Here is a 21,704-nt window from a genome sequence, read left to right on the forward strand (position 1 = left end):
CCCCATTTAAAGTCAGAATCCACCTGTAGCTCCTAAGTGGTAGACCTGTCTGTCTGACTTCAGAGCTCTTGACCACAAGAGCTTTGAAGAACAGACTTCCTTTTTTTCTTTTTTTTAAATGTTTTAATTAATTAATTAATTAATTATTGAGAGAGAGAGAGAGAGAGAGAGAGAGCGAGCATGAGCAGGGAAGGGGCAGAGAGAGAGAGAGGGAGACACCGAATCCCAAGCAGGCTCCTGGCTCTGAGCTGTCAGCACAGAGCCCGACGCGGGGCTCGAACTCACAAACCGCGAGATCATGACCTGAGCCAAAGTCGGACGATCAACTGACTGAGCCGCCCAGGCGCCCCTCGGGGAACAGACTTTGGCCTCTGGCAGCTGTGTGACCTTTGGTGAGTTATGTCACCTCTCTGGGCTTTAGTTACCTTCTCTGCAAAAGGAAGCAACCCGGGCACCCTCTTCAGGTGGGCTGGCACACCACCATCACCCTCCTGCGATCCTCAAGGGTCCCTGTGGGGGCAGAATTGCAGGCAGGGGCTGGAAACCCCCAGGCCTGGGCCCCTGGCCCTTTCTGGACCTCAGTTTCCCCCTCCGATGATATTCTCAAGAACGCAGCCTCCTCCTGCCCATTGTCAGGTGCTGGGGGCTGCTCTGCGGGGGCGGGGCGAGTGCAAGGTGACAGAAACCTGGCATCCCTGTGCTGCCCAACCCCCTCCGCCTTTCTGTACCCCGGCCCCCCGGCCCGTCGGGCTGCGCCCTCCTCTGGCACCCTGGCCTTCCCGGTTCACGTGGCTTAAATTTCAGCGTGCGGTGGGTGAGGAGGCGGGGGCTGGACACGCTTCATTTTCCGATTTCTGGAAATAAAAGCTGTGGGGCCCTCTATTGTCGAGTGGAAAAAAGCCGTTGCAAAACTGTGCGCGAAGAAACAATAGCGCCTAGGTGCATCCCTGCCGCCCGGTGGTGTCGGGAGACAGAAAATTCCAGGGAATACTGGGGGCCCTTTTATCCCCCTCTCACTCTGGGAAGGTTTTGTGGGAGCTCGTGTGTGGCGGCTTTAGAGTCAGAAAAGCCAACGAAGGTGTTTTGCAAGACGGAGAATGGTTCAGAGATCTGTTGGGACAAGGAGACAGGAAAGCGTAGATTTTGTTTGTTTTTGGAGGATGTCTTCCAGCCAGCATTCTAAGACACCTGTCCCTCCACTGGCGGAAACCTGAGCCAGGAATGCCAGCGACCCGGGCACTGGGCCTGGCCCCGCAGGGCACAGGTAGAGACGCCACGTGCAGAGGATGTGCCCAGAATTTGCCCTGCCTCCGCCCCCCCAGCCCCCCCGGCTGCTCCGGCGGGCGGCCGTCCCCCCCTTACCCTGGCTCTCCGAATGTTCCTGGCCAGGAAGACCTCATCGACAGTGGGACTCCACCTGCAGCCGCTCGGGCTCCCCGGCCCAGCTGCGACCCCGGCGCTCCCCTCGAGCTGGAAGGTGCCGGGTCGAGGACTTGGCCTGCGAAAAAAAGGTAGAGCCGGATGGTGAAATTTCAGGCGACATCTCATCCGTCCTCTGCTCAAGACCCTCCAGGGGCCGTCATCGGTCTCGGGGGTAAAGCCTGGCCCAGGTCCTGCTGAGTCTCCCCACGTGCCTCCTCACTCGTCATACCCCAGGACCTTTGCATGTGCTATTTATTCCCTCAGCTTGGAACTCTTTCCCCGATACCCATACGGCTTCCTCAAATGTGGCTCCCTTGAATCGCTGTCTTTCCGTCTGCCCCCACCAGCACTCCCCGACCCCTCTCCTGCTTTCTTTTCCTCCACCACAACTACCACCATTTCACTGGGCCATGCATTTGACTTATTTATATCATTTGCTCCTGCCTCTCTCCCACCAGAATGTCAGCTCCAGGAGGGATCCTGGCCTGCTTTGTTTCCTTCCTGCCGAGTCCCAGCACCTTGGACGGTGGCCGACACACAGGAGGGCCTCAATAAACATGCCTTGGATGAATGGATGAGTGAATGAATGAATGAATGAATGAACCAACCAACGAACGGACAAATGAATGGAAAGTACTAAGCACCACCGGAACATTCTCCTGTTTCCTGGCTCGTCCTTGCCTCCCCGCCCAAGACCAGGAGCCCTGTGGGGACAGCCTCTGGGTCCCCAGTAGGTACTCGGGAAGCAGGTCCTGGATGAATTACAGCATCTGAGTCGACACGGACAGAAGTTGGGGATCTTACTTGGGAAATGGCAAGTGAATCCTCTGGGGGACGCCGGGCTTTGGGGCAGGAGTGACCCTCGCCCATCCTCTTCCTTGCCCCCCACCCTGACTGCCCTGCCGCTGGCCGTCTCCAGGCGGCCTGCAGGTGAGATGTCCCTGACCCTGGGTGACACAGGGCAGGCGACGTGGGGATGGTGCCCGGGCGGCAGGCGCAGGCAGGCAAGGAATGCTTTGGCCAACAGGAACGAATAAACAGGCTCCTTGGATGTCAGAGGTTGGGGAGGGATGCTCTGAACCTACACGCTTGGCTGAGGATGTTTGGACAAGGCAGGCAGCCAGGGGGTGTCATCAGAGCTAAAATTAGCCTCTGATTCCCGCTCAGCCCCTCCCTCTGGGACCCGGAGAGGCGCGAGAACAGGCCATCGCTTAAGTGAGGGCCGGCGTTGTGCCAGGACAGGCTCCTCGAATATGTGAATGCATTTCATCCTCTCAACGGCCCCGATGGTTGGGTCCGGGTGGCAGCAGTGGTGGTGTCCCCATACGACAGGCGAGGAGACTGAGGCGCAGGGAGAACGCTTGGTTCAAAGTCCTAGGACTTGCAAGGGCCAGAGCTGGGATTCGGGGACTGCGCCCGCACCTTCGGGGCCGTGCGGAAGGTCGGGGAGATAACAGACCTCACTCGGTGGCTACTGGCGGGAGGCCGCGTGCGGCCCCTCCTTTCCTCTCCCCCAGGGACCTCACCTGAGTGACAGCTCCAGCACCCAAATTACGACACATCCATTGCAGTTGACAGGTAGCTGTGGCCTCAGTTTCTCCCATCCTACCGGGCCCCCCCTGGGGCCTCAAGGCCAGCATCTAAGCGGAGGACCCACCTGACATGAGCCCCCCCCACCCCACCCCCGCATGTCCTGGGAGCAGGGTCCCTCTGACTGGTCAATGGGGACTCACCCATAATGCAGGAAGGACAACTGAGGCCCGTTATCCATCCAGATGGGATTAGGAAAGGCTGCCAGATGGCATCCAGCTGAATCCGAACTTCGGAGAAACAATGGATCATGTTTTAGTGTAAGTGTGTCCCACAGATTGGATGGGACGGATGCTACCATGCAGTAAAATGTCGTTCATTGTTTACCTGAGGTTTAAACTTAACCGGCCATCTGTATTCTTGTTTGCTTAGTCTGACGACTTTAGCTGGCGGGGCAACGGGCGTCCGGGGAGGGCGGGCAGGTAATGAGGAGGCTGACTAGAAGCCACAGAAGGTGCTCCGATGGCCTCTCAGCCAAGGGACCTCTGATGAGTTTCCCAGGCGCTGGAGAAGAGGGCGGGAGGGAGTGGGATGGAGAGGGGTCCGAGGTGGGGGGGCTCTCTGTCCACACTCCGCGGCCTCCCAGGGTCCCACCTGCTCTGGGTCACTATTCATTGTTCATGGTGGTCACTGGGGCAGAGTGTGGGCAGGGGAATGCCTGGGACCGAGGCCCCCGCAGCAGGTGGCCTCACTGATGGGAGCCAGAGAGTGAGTGGGGGCGGGGGGGGGCATTCAGGGGCAGGAAGCGGACCCCCACCCACACCCACCCTGCCATTTCCTTTTACGTGGAGACGGGAGACCCGGGGCCGTATGTCTGCTGCTTTTCTCTGCTCCCTCCACCTGCCCCCCTCCTCCCCCCGGGCGGGGTCCTCCTGGGCCAGGGCTGAGGGCTGTTCTGGGTCTCCTGGCTTCCTTCCACCCTCCGGCTCGCCACGGACCAGCCCCAGCCGAGTGTGCTACCCACGGGGGTCTACTGAACCCCCACAGCCAAGCTCAACAGCAGAAACCGAGGCCCGGGGACGAGGATGAATGGCTACCCGTGGGGTAGGGGACCGGGGCTCCCCCGTGCCCGGAGCCTGTGCTCTTGGCTTACGGCCCTTTCTTTCTTCTGAGCCACCCTCCATGCTGTTCCTCCTGCCCGCGTCGCTCCTTTCCCCTTCTCCTGGGAAGCTCCTCTGCATGCTTCAGCACCCCCTCCTCCAGGAAGCCTCCCTGCACACCCAGGCCAGGTGGCTCTTCTGGGTCGTCCTCTGCCTGTGCAACCCCATTACAGTCCTAGTCAGCCGGAGTTGGAACTGCCCGGTCACATGTCTGTCTCCCCCACTAGACTGTGAGCCTTGGGAGGGTCCAGGCCCACTAGACGGGATCTACCTTGGTCACTACTGTGTCCCCAGTGCCCAGCACGGGGCCTGGGGCACTGCAGGCAGAAGTGCTCTGGAATCAGCCACAAGGCCCTGGCCCTACCCTCATTTGCTGTAAGACCCCGGGCAAGCAGCTATCCCTCTCTGAGCCTCGGTCTCTCCATCTGTAAAACGGGGTAACAGCACATCCTTCCTAGGCTGAATTGCAGCGAAATCATGTTAAAGGTATCGGGACCGTGCCTGGCTCCCGGGAAGGAGGCATCAGCAAATGATTATTTATTTATTAAACATTTTTTTGTAACGTGTATTCGTTTTTGAGAGAGAGAGAGACAGACAGACAGACAGAGCGTGAGCGAGGGAGAAAGGGAGACACAGAATCCAAAGTGGGCTCCAGGCTCTGAGCTGTCAGCACAGAGCCCGACGCGGGGCTCGAACTCAGGCGCCAGGAGATCACGACCTGAGCCGAAGTCGGACGCTTGACCCGCTGAGCCGCTCGGGCTCCCCCGCAAATGGTTATTTAAACATTTAGACAAGATACCGCTGCACACACCTATTGCGACGGCCAAGATCTGGAGCTCTGACAACCCCAAATGCTGGCAAGGGCGCAGAGCGACGTTTCTTCACTGCTGGTAGGGATGCAACATGGCCCGGCCCCTTTGGAAGGCATTTTTGGAGGCTTCTCAGAAAACTAAACGTGCTTTTATCATCCGATCCAGCAACTGCACACCCCACCCCGGTATTTACCCGAAGGAGTTGAAAGCTTATGTCCACGCAAAAACCTGCACACGGATGTTTATGGCAGCCTCAGTCGTAATTGTCAAAACTTGGAAGCAACCCGGAACGTCCTTCCGTAGGCGAGTGGGCAAACTGTGAGACATCCAGACAACCGAATGTCATTCAACGCTAAAAAGAAACGAGCCATTGAGCCACCAAAAGACACGGAGGAACCTTACATGCCTATCCCTAGAAGGCAGTCGGCCTGAAAAGGCTACACACTGTAGGATTCCAACTCTGTGACATTCTGGAAAAGCAAAGCTGTGCAGACAGTGAAAAGGTCAGTGTCTGCCGCGGCGGGGGCGGGTGGGAAAGGATGAAGGGAAAAAACCCCGGATGATCTGGGGGGGGTGGCCGGGAGACGACACTGCGTGATCCCGCAAAGGTGGCTACCTGCCATGATGCATTTGGCCAGACCCAATGAATGAATGCACATCACCACCAGGGAACCACCTGTCCACTCTGAACTGTCGTTTATAACAACGTATCAATACAGGTCCATGAGTTGTAACAAAGGTATCACAGTAGTGCAAGACTGCAAAAGGGGCCACTGTGTGTGCTGTGTGTTCTTGTGGGAGGGGAGTTGGTAGAGAGGAACTCCCTGCCCTCTACTGGCTTCTTCTGCAAACTCCAAGCCGCTCTAGAAAAGAAAGTTCGTTAATTTAAACAAGTTCGGGAAGCGGGAGGCTGTATTCACCAACATGCAAAACGTACACGTAACAGGCGCTCCTTCAACTCTGCACTAGGGCCAGTAGCAAAAACCTGGGAAGCAAGGCATGTCCTTTGAAGGGGATGACGATGTAGTCACAGGATGAAATATTATGCAGCCGTTAAAAGCAAGACGCCCGAGTCTTTACTGTGCAGGACGAAATCCAAGATGTGCTACCATCAGGCAACCAGACTCGGGTCTACGAAACAGCAGGGGCGGTGCGATCTACTCGCTGGGGGAGGAAAGAAAATATACAGACACGTTTGCCTCGGCATGGAACATTGCTGGAAGGAGAAACCAGAAACCGGGCTGGCGGCCTCTGGGGAGGGCGGCAGGGTGTGTGTGGGGGGGTGGCGGCTGGGGAGAGGGGTATTTTTTTGGAACAGCCTTTGGCATATTGTAAATTCTGTGGTCTCTGTCGGTTTTACCTATTGAAAAAAAGAAACTGTAGAGTATGTTTTAGCAAGGCTGCTGTGGGGGGGGGCGGGGAATAGTAAAATAAAAGCATTTGGATGGGTTTCTCAGAAAGGAGGGAGAACTTTAGGCCGGGCCACGGGTCTCCCCCCCAACTGGGCTGAGAGCCCTCCCGCCCGCCTGTCTGGTCCCCCCCAGAGCCTTGCCCTGGCTCACACCTTTCCTCCCCCGGTTCAGGGAATGCTTAGAGCCCAGCGGGGCTCCTGGAGGTGCGAGAGAGGGGCTGAGCTGGGGCCGACCACCCAGCCCTCCGCGAAGCCCCCAGGCCGCTTGGCTGGCTCTGAGGAGGGACCCCACACGGGGCTGGGAGCTGCCCAATCCGAGGAGGACCAGAGTAAAGGGCGAGGGATAACTGCAGGGGAACTGCGAGACGTCTCGGGGGGTGGTGACTGTTCTGTGCCTCAGTTTCCCCACCAGCAAAGCCACCCTCTGGCTGTGGCTGCCTTGTATCCACAGAACTGGGGGGGGGGGCTCTGCTGTGTTCTGAGCCCTAGATGTCAAGCTAGACAGGGGTTTGGGGGGGGGCAAGTTCTGTCCCTGACTTCGAAACCCCTGAAGTGAGGGGACCAGCCTGGCTTTAGGCTTTGAGGTGGGGACATTGGCTGAGGCTCCCCACCAGAACCCAGTCGGAAGATCCCCACCCGCCCCTCCATGATGAGGACCTGTGGGCACAGCTGTCTGATGCCCCAAGGCATTCAGGGCCCAGGCCCCCCCTCCCAGGGCAGCCCTTTTGGGTGTGTTCACATGGGCGGGCGCGGCTCTGGGTGGGGTCTTTGCCAGGACAAGAGAAATGGCAGGACGGATTTCCTGGTATCCTAGGAGGCAGGACCCCCTTGGGCAATCTCTGCCCACCTGGGAAACATGACCTGACTTTGGCCCCTCTCCTCCCTTCACGACGATCCCACGGTGCATCGCCCCCTGCTGCATGGCCTCCTAGCTGTCACTGGGGCAGTGCACCGGGCTCGACCCAGCCTCAGGACCTCCACCCTCTCTGTTCCCTCTGCCTGGAACACCCTTCCTCCACAGCACCCCAAGGCTGCTTTCTTCTGGGAGCTCCCTGAGCACCCTTAGCTAAAGAGACCTCCCCCCCCCCCCCACCGCCTTTTGTGTCAGCATGATCTCTGTCTCTCTCTCTCGAGTACAGTTCTGTGTAAAACATGCTGGCCTGTTTGCTCATTTAAAAAAACTGCCCGTTTCCTCTTTTTTCCCTTCAAGACCAGGCTTTGGGCCCCCCCGGCAAGGAGCGAGGTCATTGGTGTTGTTGGTTGATGTGACCCCCCACCCAGGCCCCAGACCGTGCATGGCACACGTAGGTTCTCAGTCAATACGTGTAAGTGAATTTCGAGTCTTGACTGGAGATTTGGGTATGGATGGTTTCTCTTGCCCCGCCCCCCACAGCTGTCATTGAATGGGGGTGTAGTGAACGGAACCTTGACCGGGGCTGGCACTCAGGAAGCAGGGCTGGGCCACATACTTATGGAGTCCTGCTGTGTTCCTAGGCTGGTTGTTGACCCAAGGGTGTGACAGCCAGGGTAAGTCCCTCAAGGAGATACACAACCCATTAAACAATACACGTGATGAGGATGATGATGATGATGATGATGATGATGTGGGATCTAGAAGCTTCTAGAAGTGCTATGGGCAAAGACTAGAAGACGGTAAAGTGTGTGTGGGGATTCGGGGAGGCCTCAGTGAGGAGGTAACATTTGAGCTGAGAACCGAAGGAAGTGAGGGGGTAGCTGTGGGGACACGTGGGGGAAGAGGGTTCCAGGCAGATGGCACAGCAGAGCAATGGTCCTGGGGCAGCCCCGGGCCTGGCGTGTTGCAGGAACAGTGAGCAGAGCGGGCAAGGAGAGGGAGGAGGGGAAGGTAGGGAGGGGACAGGCAGGTCACGCAGGGCCTTGTGGGCCTCAGACTTTGACTCTGAGGGAGGTGGGAGCCCTGGAGGACTGTGGGCAGAGGGTAGGACTGGGATGCTCATGGCCACCCTCTGGTGGCTGCTTCGGAGAAGACATTGTGGGGGGAGGACAGTGGGCTGTTTGTTGCAGGAGGGTGATGATGGGGGCTGGCCCTTGCTTGGGGTCCTGGACATCCAGAGTGGATCTCGAGACTGCGGACTCTGGCACCTGGGGGGCTCAGTCGGTTGAGCGTCAGACTTCAGCCCGGGTCATGATCTCTCAGTTTGTGAGTTCAAGCCCTGCGTCAGGCTCACTGCTGTTGGCCTGCCTGCGCTCTCCCCGCTGATAAATAAATTATTAAAAACAAACAAACAAAAAAGACTGTGGACTCACAAAGGGGTGAGAGGGAGAAAGAATTAGCCCCTCAGGCCCTATGGGCCCCTCTCAAAAGATAGACTGGTATGTCCCACCCCGGACCAAAAGGCACCCCCAGCCCACATCCAACATAGCTTTTTAAATTATTTTTTTTTTATGTTTTATTTATTTTTGACAGAGAGAGCATGAGCGGAGGAGGGGCAGAGAGAGAAGGAGACACAGAATCCGAAGCCGGCTCCAGGCTCTGAGCTGTCAGCACAGAGCCCGACGCGGGGCTCGAACCCACAGACTGCGAGATCATGACGCGAGCTGAAGTCGGACGCTCAACCGACTGAGCCACCCAGGCGCCCCACCAACATAGCTTTTTAAAGGAATCGGTGGGGAGTGTTGCTTTTGAGATCACTTGGCCTTGTCCCACTGGGTTGCTTGTACCCCAATCACAACCGCTTGGGAAGTGTTTCGGAGACACGTTGCCCAACAACGGCTAGTAATAACCACAGAACTAACGCCACGTGCCTGCTGTGAGCCGGGCCTGCTCTCTGGGCCTCGATTTCCACATCTGTAAAACAGGACCAGTGAGAGCCCCCTCTGAGGGCTGCTGCAAGGATTAGATGGGCTAAGACTACCAACGGAGCCTTCCCGGCGGCGGCTGGGAGAGGCTCTCACAGGCCCCTTCGTCTCATTTAAGCCGCTCCCGGTTTCTTGGCCAAGACCCCCGGCTGAGCCTGCAGGGCTGAGGCAGCCCTTGCAGACTTGCTCCCACTGGGCGGTGTGCCTCCAGGGAGGGGGTCTTTGGGGAGTGTGTGTCCCACTGCCCCAGAGGTCTGCCCTGGTGGGAACACGACCCCCTCCTTGATCACGCACTGGCCGTGCCGCCTGCGGATCAGGCTGCCATCTGCGCAGAACGCCCTTCCCTCTCGCGCACATCTCACAGGACCTCTTCATCCTTGGATCTTCAGACTCTCCCTCCACCTCCCTCGCCCCCAGGCCCTTTCTGAGTTCTCGGTTCCAGACCAGACTGCTTGGGGCTGGAAATGGCTTCATCAAGCTCGGGATGGGGGCAGGGGACGGCTCTCCTCTGGAAAGGTCCTCCACTGCCCCGAGCAGGGGCTGCTGGGGCTGGAGGTGGTGTCCCAGGCAAAGGTGTGTGTTGGGGAGGGGGCGGGGGGCTGGATACTATAAACAAGGGCCATCCCCATGGGGTCTGTGTGGGGGGGCAGGATGATGTCAGTCCCTCACAGCCTCATAAATGTTTATGGGCAAGGGGGTCTGGGTTTGGGGGCTCCCTGGAGCCCCGCAGGCAGCTGCTCTCTCCTGCTCCATTCTGGGGGCCCTGGCAGAGGCCCCCTCCGACGCTGGCAGCCAGCCAGCCAGCCCAGAGAGGGCTGAGTAGGTGCCGAGCACTGCCCTGGTCTGAGCCGACTAAAGGGGAAACTGAGGCTGGGAGGTAGGAAGGGACTGGCTGGCCGGGAGTCTTCCCTTTCCCTCTGGGGCTTGGGCTTCGCAAAGAGCCAGGGGACTGAGGAAGGATGTACAGGGAGGGGAGGCCCGGGCAGCTGAGAAGTCACCAAAGGCACGGCCCTGACCAGGTCCCCCTGGCCCAGCCCTCAGTGACCGCAGGCCCTACCGGCAGCACCAGGTCCTTGGAAACTAAGTTACTCTGTTGCCCCTGAACACTGCTGAGAGAGGGACCCTGTCGCCCCCGCTTGCCACGGAGGACAGACCCAGTAAAGAACTGCGAGCTGGGACTCGGACATGGGTCTGGGACCCCAGAGTGCTCTCAGGGCTCGGCAGGCCCCCCCTCTCCGGGCCCACGGGTGGGGGGAGCCTCCAGCCTTTCTCAGGCCCGGACGCATCCCTGGGCTGGTGCCTGTGCCCACTTTGGCAGGAGACCCAGGGTGGCTGCGGGGTAATGACAGAACAGCGGTGGCGACGCCCGCAGGGCCTGGGCTCTGCACACGAATTTTAGCTGCCCAACACCTGGCCGAGCGACTACCCCGGGGGTAGACAGAGGAAAGCAAGGCTCCAAGTCTGGCTTCCAACCATGTTGGCACCAGGGTGGGCTGGAGAGAAAGCGGGAGAGACGGGGCCAGATATGGGCGAGGAGGGGGACTCAGGGCCCAGACCCCGCCAGGACCCAGTCGCTGCCCGTGCATACCCCTGCTCCCCGGGGTAGGGCCCCGAGAGCCCTAATTTATGGTCCACCTTGACATGTTGGAGCAAGCCTCCCTTTCCGGCTGCCAGGAAGCAGAGCCAGACCCAGGCCTGCGGAGAGCGGCGGGGGGGGGGGGGGGGGGCCAGGGCCGTGCCAGCATTCTGCAGCTGCCTAAATCACTGGGTCTGACAGGCGGCGGCGGGCGAGGATCAGGATTCTTTTCTCTCGTTCCTGCCATGCGCCCCTGCTTTGCAGGCTCCTGGTGGCCTGTCACCCACCTGTCACATGGAGACAAAGCTCCTGGGTCAGCCCGTCTGGGGTGCTCCGCTCCAATGCCAAGGAATTTGGAGTCAGGCTGTGCGTGGGCCCTGGGTGTGTCCCCCCCATGGTGCCCAGAGAGGGGATGGCCCGTGACCTGTGTTGGGGGGCACGGGGGGGGGGGGGGCCGTGGGTGGTGGTGCCCAGCTCCCACCCCCAGATGCCCTGTGTTTAGGGCCCAGCTGGCGCCGTGGGCCCTGTCAGAACAAACCCAGATGCCGTGTCTCCTGCTCCCTTGCTGGGCTGCTGCTGGGGTGTCACCGCCGCCCTGCCCTCCCGAGACGGGGCTACATCGCAGACGCCAGGGGAGGAGGGGCGGGAGACTCACACACACCAGTATGCACAGAATTTATTTCTCGTCGCATTTTAACCTGGCCGGGGACCCGGGAGGCGGCGGGGCTCACACCTTGGGTGCTGCAAACACCTTCCAGCCCTCCAGCTGGCCCATCTTGACCAACGCGGCGATCGTGCCCATGTACGCGCACGCGGCGGCTCCGATCCCGTAGCTGTGGGCTGCCAGAGTTGGGAGGGTGGCGTCAGTCGCGCGTGGGGCTCACCTGCAGCCACCCAGGGGGCCCAAGAGCATGTCCTTCCCTTGAGGCTGAGGGCTCCTTGAGGATTAAGTCGCGCGACGCCTTGACTTTGAAGACGTGCGCGGCAACCCAGAAACGGAGGCAAGAAGGGATCTAGGCTGTCGGGTCCGGGGGTGGGGCACCCGACTGCGGAGGGGCGGCGCTTTGTCGAGTCTCAGCCTGTGCCCCGGCCGCAGGGCCCGGGCCCTGTACCTGCTCTGCGGACCAGGAACGGAAGGGGACAGAAGGGACGGAGGTCTGCTTGCTGTATGCAGGGCTCGCCCCTACGGCAGGCCGGGGGGTGCACGTCCAACCCGACCTTACCCAAGGTCTTAAAGCAAAGGCTAGGATGCATGGGCCTTCCTCCACGGTGCCCGCCCTCTGCCTGACTGGAACGTTCCACCAAGCACTGGCAGGCTGGTGGGCCAGGGCTACGGGAGGTGGAGAGAGCACTGTCTGCTTCCCGGCTTGGGCAGCTCCACTGTGCCAGGCTGGCGTGGGGCCCTGGCCTGCCTTCCCACTAGGGAGGCACCTCTGCCGGTTCCCAGGTGACCTCGGGCCACCCAAGCCCCCTCTCTGAGCCTCCCTTCCTGCATCTCTAGAAGGGATGGTGAGTGGAAGTCCCCTGGAGGGCTGGGTGTCTGGTCAGTCAGGGCTCTGGGTGCTGGGAGAGGGACAGCAACACAAGGACCATGCACCCTCTCTATGCTTGTGGGGTGGTGGCAGAGACAGGCAGTGACCTCGTGTTCTCTGACAAGCTGCAGCAGAGGAAGGGGATGTGGAAATGAGGGCAGTGGGGGTTCCAGATCATACACAGAGGGGGCTGCGCTGACACCTGGGTGAACGGCACTCCGGGAAGGGGGCAGAGCACATGCAAAGGCCCTGGGGCAGGTCCCGGCCTGGCCTGGAGGACCAGCAAGGAGGCTCACGTGTCTCGTAGAGAGTGAGCAAAGGGGAAAGAGGGAGGAGGTGGGGGCAGAGAGGGGACGGGGCAGATGGTGCAGGGCCTTATGGGCCACGCTGAATGTCGCAGGGAGCCACAGGAGGGTGTAAGGGCTCGGTCAGGTACACATGCGGCCCTTACTATTACTGAACTGGCCGGTGGCAGAGGGTCCACACAGCTGGCCCCTGGTCCAGGACAGACCGGGGGGTGGTGGTCAGCGGAGGTCAGGGGCGGGGGGGCTCACTCACTGCGCGCTCCCAGGGTCAGGCCTCCGGCACAGCCTCCGATGAAGTAGTTGAGGGGGTCGTCGGGCTTCTCTCGGACCTGGGCACTGATGCAGGAGGTGAGGCCAAATATGGCACCGATGGCGGCTGTCGGGGTAGCAGCGGGGGGGGGGGGGGGGGCGGGCGCCGAGTCAGGGCCCAGGGGCCAGTGCCAGGAGGGCCCCCAGGGAGAAGCCAAGGCTCGCTTACCTGCAGTAAGTGTGTATCGCCCTGTCCTCGCCACTCCCTCCAGGAAGGAATCTGGTGGCTGCAGCGTGACACTGTAGGCGGAGAAGATCAGGCCTGCGGGACCAGAGTGGGTGAGGTGTGTGGCACCGGGGGCCTGGGCACCGAGGCGAGGCGCGGCCCTGGCTGGGGGCAGTCCCCCCTGCTATCAGAGAAACCCTCTGTCCCTCGGTCCCCACAGCACCCTCAAGGAGGCTCCTAGCAACCCCCCAACCAACCCCCCTGCCCAGGAAGGGACTGTTCTGGGGTTCACCCGGGGCCCCACAGCTGCTGAGCAGCCAAGGTGGGATTCCAGCCCTGTCTGCTGTTCCAGAACCTGGGCTCTCAGCCCCACCTCTGCACCCCAGGCCCCCCTCCGCAAGGCCTGACCCCTCACCCTCCATCGCGCACCGGCCCAGCATGCAATGGACAGGAGAACAGGCCTGGGGCCTAAGTGGCTGGGCCGCTCCCTGGCCTCCAGGGTCAGCACAAACACCACAGCTGCACCCCACAGGCCCTGCTCCCCACTGCCGTCCAAGGCTGCACTCTCCCGTGGGGCCCTGGGCTCCTCAGCCTGATCCTCCTTGGCAGAGACCTGGCTCCTGGGCCTGTCCCTCATCACCCTGGGGCCCCCTCCCTGCTAGCGGCTTGGGCTAAGGGCCATCCCTCACACCTGGCTGGCTCGGCAGCCGCTCACGCCCACCCGGCCTCACCACCCGGTCAGCTTTTCCATCTCTGCTGTTGCCCTGGCCTCCCTGCCCGACCCTGGCTTTTACGCATGAGGGGCCCGCTGGGGGCCGGGCCTGGAGCCGAGCGGTGGGTGGGTGGTGAGGACAGAGGCCCCGTCCGTGGGCATCCTGAGCAAACACTGGCCTGGGCTGGTGTGCGGGTCTGGGGCGAGGCCAAGGCAAGCCCTTGGGCAGCTGCCCTCACCAGATCCTCCTCGGTGGGAGGCAGACCAAGCCCACCTGGCTGGCTCTGAGTCACCAGAAACAGCCCAACGCGGGGCTCCCCGACCTCCAGCTGACCCTGCTCAGGGCAGACAACACACCCCTCCTCTCCCTATAGACCCCCAGCCTGGCCTAGTTGCCATAGGGACCTCCAGGGCCAGCCCAGCCTATCCCATCCCAGCAAAACTGAACTGTTGTTTGCCAGCTCACATTCCAGGCCGCACACAGACAGTGCCTCCGTCACCCCAGAGCCCTCAGAAGTCCTAGAACTGGGAGTGTGTGACCCAGTTGTCTCCGATTATCCCAGGGTCAAAGACTGCCCCATCCCAACTCTCTGCTAGCAACCATCCAACATGGTGGGTGACCTGCCACAGCCCCCCCTCCCCAGGTCCTCTGATCCCCAGCACATGAGAATCTGTAATGACTCAGACCTTTCCACGGCCCCCCATCACCCCATTGAAGGCCCCCTTCCTGACCCCCCACTTGCTCCAGCAGTGACCTCCAGACACAATGCACACACTCATTCACTGTGCACCCACATTCATTCATTCATTCATTCGTTCACTCATTCATTCATTTGGTTCCTCTGTACCTTCATTCACTCATACATTCATTCACTGTTACTGTGAACCCTAATCCATCCATCACCCATCCCAAAGAGTTACTGAACGCCTAGGGGCTTCTGGGTGGCTCAGTGGGTTAAGCATCGGACTTCGGCTCAGGTCATGATCTCATGGTTCGTGTGTTCAAGTCCCACATCAGGCTCTGTGCTGACAGCTCAGGGCCTGGAGCCTGTTTCGGATTCTGTGTCTCCCTCTCTCTCTGCCCCTCGCCCGCTCATGCTCTGTTGCTCTCTCAAAAAAAAAATGTAAACATTAAAAAAAAAGAAGAGTTACTGGGTGCCTTCATTCATTCATTCACTGCCCAGGGGCTCACCATCTCAGGAAAGCCAGATGGGACACAAAAGTGTTCTCTCAGTGAGGGCTGAGGGGAGGCAGGGAATGAGGGAGGGTGAGGTAAGGAAGGATCCAGAAGCCAAGTCCCGTATGTTACATGGAGATGGCCAGTGCGAACACGCAGGCGGGCATAGTGAGCAACACATACACACACACACACACACACACACACACACACACACACACACTGCCTTATCAGGCACCCCTGTCAAAGGTTTCCACCCACCCTCCCTAAAAGACCCTCCAGCAACCCCCCTCCCCCAGAGGCTCCTGGCTCACTCAGCACCCCACTCCTGGAAAGTGCTCAGTCTCCCCCAAAAGCCTCCTGAGACTCCAGTCCACCCCCAAGGCCCACGCATTTGTGATCAAACACATGCACTCCCATTCACAAACACCAACGTTAATATCTTTCTCAGGTTCAAAATCCCCCAAATCTTCGCCCTGAAGGCCCCACATGCCCTTCAGGCGACCTCTCCTGCTTTAATTTTCCTTTAGACACAACCATGAGCCTCCACCAAGTTCGGCCAGGCCTCCCGCAATGTCAGCATCGCCCCTTAAGAATGTGCCCAAATTGGGGCGCCTGGGTGGCGCAGTCGGTTAAGCGTCCGACTTCAGCCAGGTCACGATCTCGCGGTCCGGGAGTTCGAGCCCCGCGTCGGGCTCTGGGCTGATGGCTCGGAGCCTGGAGCCTGTTTCCGATTCTGTGTCTCCCTCTCTCTCTCTGCCCCTCCCCCGTTCATGCTCTGTCTCTCTCTGTCCCAAAAATAAATAAACGTTGGAAAAAAAAAAAAAAAAAAGAATGTGCCCAAATAAAAAAAAAAAGAATGTGCCCTAATAACTTACCCCTCCAGTGATCCAACCCCACACCGCCCACCCCTCTCTCAAGGACCCCAGAGATCCCGCCATGCACCTCCACCATCCCAACGACTCGCCACTCGAGCAGACTCCACATAACCCATCCGCAGGGACTCCCCCTCGACCCTCTCTCTTCAGACCCCTCCACAAGGACCCTGCATGCACAGTCCTTGCCTCAGCCACCCTCAGGAGCGGATCAGCAGACCTGGATTTGCACACCGGCTCCAAGAGACCGAAGGGAAGTTAATACACCTCTCCGACCTTCAGCGTCCATCTCTGAGAAATGGGCACGATAACCGCTGATCTCACTAAACACGCAGAAAACGGTAGCCTGGGGGAGACTCAACTTCTGCCAGGCCTCGTTTCAGGAGCTGGAGACATGGAGGTGGCCCAAACCATCCTATCTACCTATCTCAGAGAGACTGAGCATCAAAAGGGACCCTGGAAGAGGCGAGTCGCTGGGGTCTCCCCTGCAAGGGAGTGCTAGGGCTGTGGATCCCCTATGCCCTCCCAAGGCTACCCTTATAGTACCCCTGACCCGCCGCATCTATGATCTCGGCACCCCTACGACCCCTCCGGTGGTCCCAATTAAAGCTTCAGATATCCCTAAACATCCCACTCTCCTGGACCCTAAGAAAACCTCATCCCCCTCCAGGATAATGACCCACGATCCACCCCCCCTGCCCCCAAATAACCTCAACTTAACCCTGTTAAGTCTCATGAATCCCCAGCTCCTTTGATCCCGATAACGGCCCTCTCCCACTCAACGGCTTCCCCAGAGCCTGGTGACAGCTTCAACAATAACCCCTAAGTCCCAGCACCCGGGAACAGCTTCTGACGACCCCAGAGCCTGTCACAGGTACCACTTCCCAGTGCCCTCCAACCCTGCCGGACCCCCTTCACACAAGAGTCCCTCATGGCCTCCCCAGACATTCCCACGACGCCCACGTGTCACCCCGTGAGATACCCAGCTCCAGACCCCCTAGGACTTCCTGAGCCCTCTGAATTAGTCTGACACGCCTACAAAATCTATCTCATACAAGAGCTCCCCAGCCTCCCAGGGCCACCGCAGGCCCCCCGGTGACAACCATGCGCCACCTGCGAGATCCCCAGCCCCCCAAGACGCCCTCGGACAGCCGCCAGCGACTCCATGACCTCCTTGCACCCTGTGCCTTCGGGGCCCGGGCGGCGCTCACCAGCGGCACCACTCAGTGTGGTACTGGCGTAGGTCTTGCGGTGGCACTCGGTGCCATCGGGAATGTCCCGGTATTGCTGAAGAAGCGTCTGCACCATGACCGCGAACCCCTGGCCCCGCACCGCACACCCGACCGTCTCCCCGCACCCAAGGGCAGCCGCCGCCTTTCGTTCTCGCGAGACTTCCTGGGCGGCGCGCGCAACCTCTCGGGCGCAAGGGCCGACAACAAGCGTGCAACTTTATTGAGCACCGAGAACACAGACACCCGTGGCGCTCAAGCGCCGAGTCGAGACTGGTGTAAAGGAGGCGCGCGTGCACCCCCAGCCGATTTCTGGAGGGAGAAACTGAAGTCAGCCAGAATCAGTGAAGGCAGATCTCGCTAGCCCTAAGTCAGAAGGGCCTAGGCTAGGAAGGGTTTGGCCCGGAGTGGGGGCCTAATCTGGGGGTGGGACTATGACGGGTATTTGGGCGCGGGGCGGAACTCCATTTGATAGGCGCAAGATGTAACTATGGGGCGGGGCACAGCGGAAGTGCGGCCACTCCCAGCGCCAGAATCCGCAAGGGGGCGTGATCACGCCCTGGGCCGGTCTCCAAGCAGAGTCCGAACCGCGTGCGACTGTTTGGGGGCGTGGCCAGACTCGCGGGCGGCGGAAGATGACGATCCCGGGGCTAGGATTTTAGCGGGACAGCACCTGTGCCCTGCCTGCGGCTGGCTCGTCCAAGCCCCGGGCCGGAGGAGGTCCGCGCTAGACTTGGGGGGCGTGGCCGGGGGGGGGAAAAAAACACTGCCTGCAGGGCACTTGGCCAATCCGGAGCTGTACGATTGCCTAAGGGGCGTGGCCGTGGCCGTTTGGGTAGCTCCCAGAGACTCGCAGCCCGGGGCCTGGTCAGGCTTTCTGGACCGCAGGACCCGGACCAATCGTAGTGTTGGCTTCTCAGTGGGGCGGGGCCTGTCTCGAAGGAGTGGCCAATCCCGTTGCGGAAGCCTGAACTGGGCGGGCCGCAGGAGAACCAGGCCCGCCTGGGGGCGTGGCTCGTCAGGACGTTGGCCAATCTTAGAGTCAGGCCGGGCTCAGGGGCGGAGTTTCGAGGTGCCCAAACCATTGAGGGCGTTTGGGTTTGAGGAGGGCGCGACCCATCGGGCCGAGGCCAATCGCTCGGTCCAGAGAGAGCCTCTGGGGGCGTGGCCCACCGGGGCTGGGGGCGGGGCCTGGGCCCGGTTCCGGGCCGTCCGGGACGGCGCCGGGGCCATGTCGGCGCCGCAGCCGCTGCAGATCCGCGAGGCGAACGCACACCTGGCGGCTGTGCACCGGCGCGCGGCGGAGCTGGAGGCGCGGCTGGACGCGGCGGAGCGCACAGTGAGCGCCCAGGCCGAGCGCCTGGCCCGCCACGACCAGCAGCTGCGCGCTGCGCTGGAGGAGCTGGGCCGCGCCAAGGACTGGTGAGGCCCGGGGCCGGCCAGGTGGACTTCTTGAAGGACGTGGGCGGAGGCAGAGCCGAGGCTGGAAAGGGAGGAGAGGCGCGGGAACCGTGTACATTCACGTGTAGGCTGGACTTCCGGTGCAATTGAACAAACAAACACCAAAAACCTCGAACTAGTCACCGGCATGCCAAGTTGAGGGGTGTCACACAAGTGTGGATTTCTAACTTAAAACAGAGCCCGTTTTTCCACAAGGCAAAATCGGCTCTTTTCCAGGGGTGCGGGGATCACCCACCTCCCCTTAGGTATTGGGAGCCATGACAGGTTTTGGAGCAGAGGAGGATGGGATCACACCAGCAGTTCTGAAGAGCCCCTCTAGTTTTGAAGAGGCACTGAGGATGGAAAGGGATGAGACAAGCGCCCAGGGGGGAGGGAGGTCTGGAGCCCAAGTGGGAAAGGGTTCGGACCTGGTTGGAACCATTCATTCATCTTTACTGAGCACCTGTGTGCCAGGCAGCTTCCGCGCACCAGAGCCCCTAAGTGAGACCTACATAGCATAGCCCTCAAGCATACTAAGCAGTTACAAAATGGGGTGGTTGGGGTTGTGATGGAAGGGCACATAGGGTTCTGAGGGGGCCCAGATGGAAGGCTTCCTGGAGGAGGGGCCATCTAAGCTAAACAAATAGGAAAAGATGTAGGGGAAAGGGGACCTGCAAGGGAGCAATGAGAGTAGTGTTAGTCTGCTCTGGTTGCCATTACAGAACACCAGAGACCGGGGGGCTTTAAACAACTGATTCCTACCCCCCCCCCCCCCGGTTCTGGGGGCTGGAAAGTCCAACTGATAGGTTCAGTTCCTGGTGACAGATTGTCTTCCTGGCTTGCAGATTGCTGTCTTCGCTGCGTGCTCACACGGCAGAGAGCAAGCAAGCTCTCTGGTGTCTCTTCTTACAAGGGCACTAATTCTACGAGGGCCCCACCCTCACAATCTCATCTTATTTTACTTACGCCCCAAAGGCTCCATCTCCAAATACATCACATTGGGGATGGGTGGGTAGGGATTCAGCCCAAGAGTTTTGAGGGGACACAAACATCCAGTCCATGCCAAGGGGGGGCCTTGAAGCAGTGGCGAGGAGCAGGGCCTTATCCTGATGGTGATGGGGAGCCCCCCACGAGGTCGGGAGCAGGGAGAAGAACCTCTGGTCCCCTTGGTACCACAACTGCCCTGTCTTGCCTTCCTGCCAGTGAGATTGCCGCTCTCCAGGAGCAGCTGCTGACCTCCGAGGCCACGGTCCACAGCCTGCAGGCCGCCCTGCGCCAGAGGAATGAGCTCATCGGGCAGCTGCAGCCCCGGGCCGAGCTGCTGCAGGACATCTGCCGTTGGCGGCCACCCGTGGCCGGGCTGCTGGCCGCCCTGGCCGAAGCCGAGCGCCTAGGGCCCTTGCCAACTGGAGACCCCAGCCACCCACCCCCCAGCGGGCCCGGTCCAGGCCTTGCCAACAGCACTGGGGACGAGGAAGACAGGAACCACCTGCAGCCTGCGGTGTTTGGGACCACCGTGTGAGCCCCAGAGCACAGATCCCACAACGGAGACGGACTTCCACTGCTGTGGGTGTCCTCAGGGGTCACCTGTGTCCGAGAGGGGGCCCCGTGGCACAGCCATAATCCTTTCCAAGCATCAAAACCTGCTAAAAAGTCGTAGGTTTCAAACAGGCAGCCCGTGGGCCAAAGGCAGATGTGTAGCCCAGAGGGTTTTTTGGTTTTGTTCTGCTCTTGTCGTTTCTTAAAGATTTTAAATGATCCCTTTGTGGGGCTTGAACTTCCAACTCCGAGATCAAGAGGCCCATGCTCTACCTACCCACTGAGCCAGTCAAGTGTCCCTTGTTTTTGTTTTTAAACAAAACTTTAAGTCAGTCGACTTACGGGAAATTTGGCAATGTTTACACAAACATCTGGATTTCTGGCTTCAGTCTTGGTCACGCCTGCTCGGATCTGAGCCCGGGATACCCTCTTCAGCCAAAGTGTGAGGTCCAATTGGCTCTCTTGCCTCTCTTAGGGCCAGATGTCCGGCCCCTGAAGCATCTGACATCTCTGTCGCTTGTGGAGGCAGATGGCATCGAGTTTTGCTCCACCTTTTCCCCCTGCCCTGATTCCCGTTCCTTCCGAAGCACCTCTCGTCCCAGGCTAAAGCTTTTTCTTTCTTATCCTTCATCCCACTCCAGAATTGGGGACCTCAAGACTTGGGCCGTTTTGCCCTGGTTGTAGGAAGACAAATTTTTAATGCTAGATTTTTCTCTCCCCCTAACTCTGTCCTTCTGTCAACCTTTAGCCCAGAAGGCAGAGCGTGCGTGTGAGACATTGTGAGATGTTGGCAGCTAGGCTGTGCTGCCCTGGAAAACTCAGGCATCCCTCAACCTTTTCTTGGTACAGTCCTTCCTGAGGGATTTTCCACTGGCTCTTCCCTCTGCCCAGAACATTCTTCCCCCAGATGTCACAAGGACCAGTTCCTTGTCCCTCAGATCTTTGCTCAGAAGTCACCTCCTCAGAGGGGTCTTCCCTGATTGCCTTATCCGAAGTGATTCCCATCATTCTGTTATCTCTATGGAACTTCTTGTCACCAGAGTGTCAGCTACTCGAGGGCAGGGTTTCTGTTATCACCAGGAGGAGGTTCCTGGGACCTCCTTAGGAACAGGATGGGTTTGTGGGCCCTGAAGGGAGTTAGCGAACCCCAGCACATCTGATGAGTCCCCTGGCCAGTTTAGCTTTTGTAGCAAGCAGCTGGCCCCTTTTTATATTTTCTAGAGAATCTTTTTTTTTTTTTTTTTTTAAATCTCATTTCCCTGCTGCCCCTTCTTGGCCAGAGACATTCCGGGTGCCTGTTTTTGTTTTTAAATCAAACCAGGGAATCCTGTGCCTTTCTCTGCCCAGCCGAATGAAGCGCCCAGCCCGGTACCACGGTAGCCATTTGCCCGCCTCCTTACTCAGGGAATTTCACACCAAGAACTGCCAAGGGGCAGGGCCTGTTTTGGCCTGGAAAGGTCGGTGACCCTCCCCAGCCCCCAGGATGGTGCTGCCTGCCCGCCTGGTGTCTAACAGTGACCCCTCAGTGTAGGAACAATGGCCCCATTTTCTAAGGATGACTAAGGGGGGGCTGCTCGTATGAGGGAAAGGCAGGCCGAGGCCTGTCTGAGCTCAAGAATAAACTGAATGATTTCTTGGCCTTGGTCCTTCCTCCTTCCTCCTTCCCGGGTG

The 21,704-nt window shown here is 59.6% G+C and overlaps 2 protein-coding genes across 2 annotated transcripts; one reads left to right on the forward strand and one right to left on the reverse strand.

Moving 5' to 3' along the window:
* Nucleotides 1-11,407: 11,407 nt before the first annotated feature.
* On the reverse strand, nucleotides 11,408-17,210 carry NDUFA11 (NADH:ubiquinone oxidoreductase subunit A11). The gene is made up of 4 exons (XM_040461580.1): nucleotides 17,037-17,210; nucleotides 13,065-13,157; nucleotides 12,840-12,962; nucleotides 11,408-11,589 (listed from the first exon to the last, which is right to left on the reverse strand). The coding sequence occupies exons 1-4, from the start codon at nucleotides 17,131-17,133 to the stop codon at nucleotides 11,477-11,479; spliced, it is 426 nt and encodes a 141-aa protein (XP_040317514.1). The 5' UTR covers nucleotides 17,134-17,210; the 3' UTR covers nucleotides 11,408-11,476.
* A 1,022-nt stretch (nucleotides 17,211-18,232) lies between these two features.
* VMAC (vimentin type intermediate filament associated coiled-coil protein) lies at nucleotides 18,233-21,672 on the forward strand. The gene is made up of 2 exons (XM_040461639.1): nucleotides 18,233-18,476; nucleotides 19,698-21,672. Exons 1-2 carry the CDS (start codon nucleotides 18,286-18,288, stop codon nucleotides 20,014-20,016), a joined length of 510 nt encoding a protein of 169 aa, XP_040317573.1. The 5' UTR covers nucleotides 18,233-18,285; the 3' UTR covers nucleotides 20,017-21,672.
* The last annotated feature ends 32 nt before the right edge of the window (nucleotides 21,673-21,704 follow it).

This window comes from Herpailurus yagouaroundi, unplaced genomic scaffold, assembly GCF_014898765.1.
Source record: "Herpailurus yagouaroundi ecotype Mexico unplaced genomic scaffold, PumYag 295, whole genome shotgun sequence".
NCBI classification, from domain to species: Eukaryota; Metazoa; Chordata; class Mammalia; order Carnivora; family Felidae; genus Herpailurus; species Herpailurus yagouaroundi.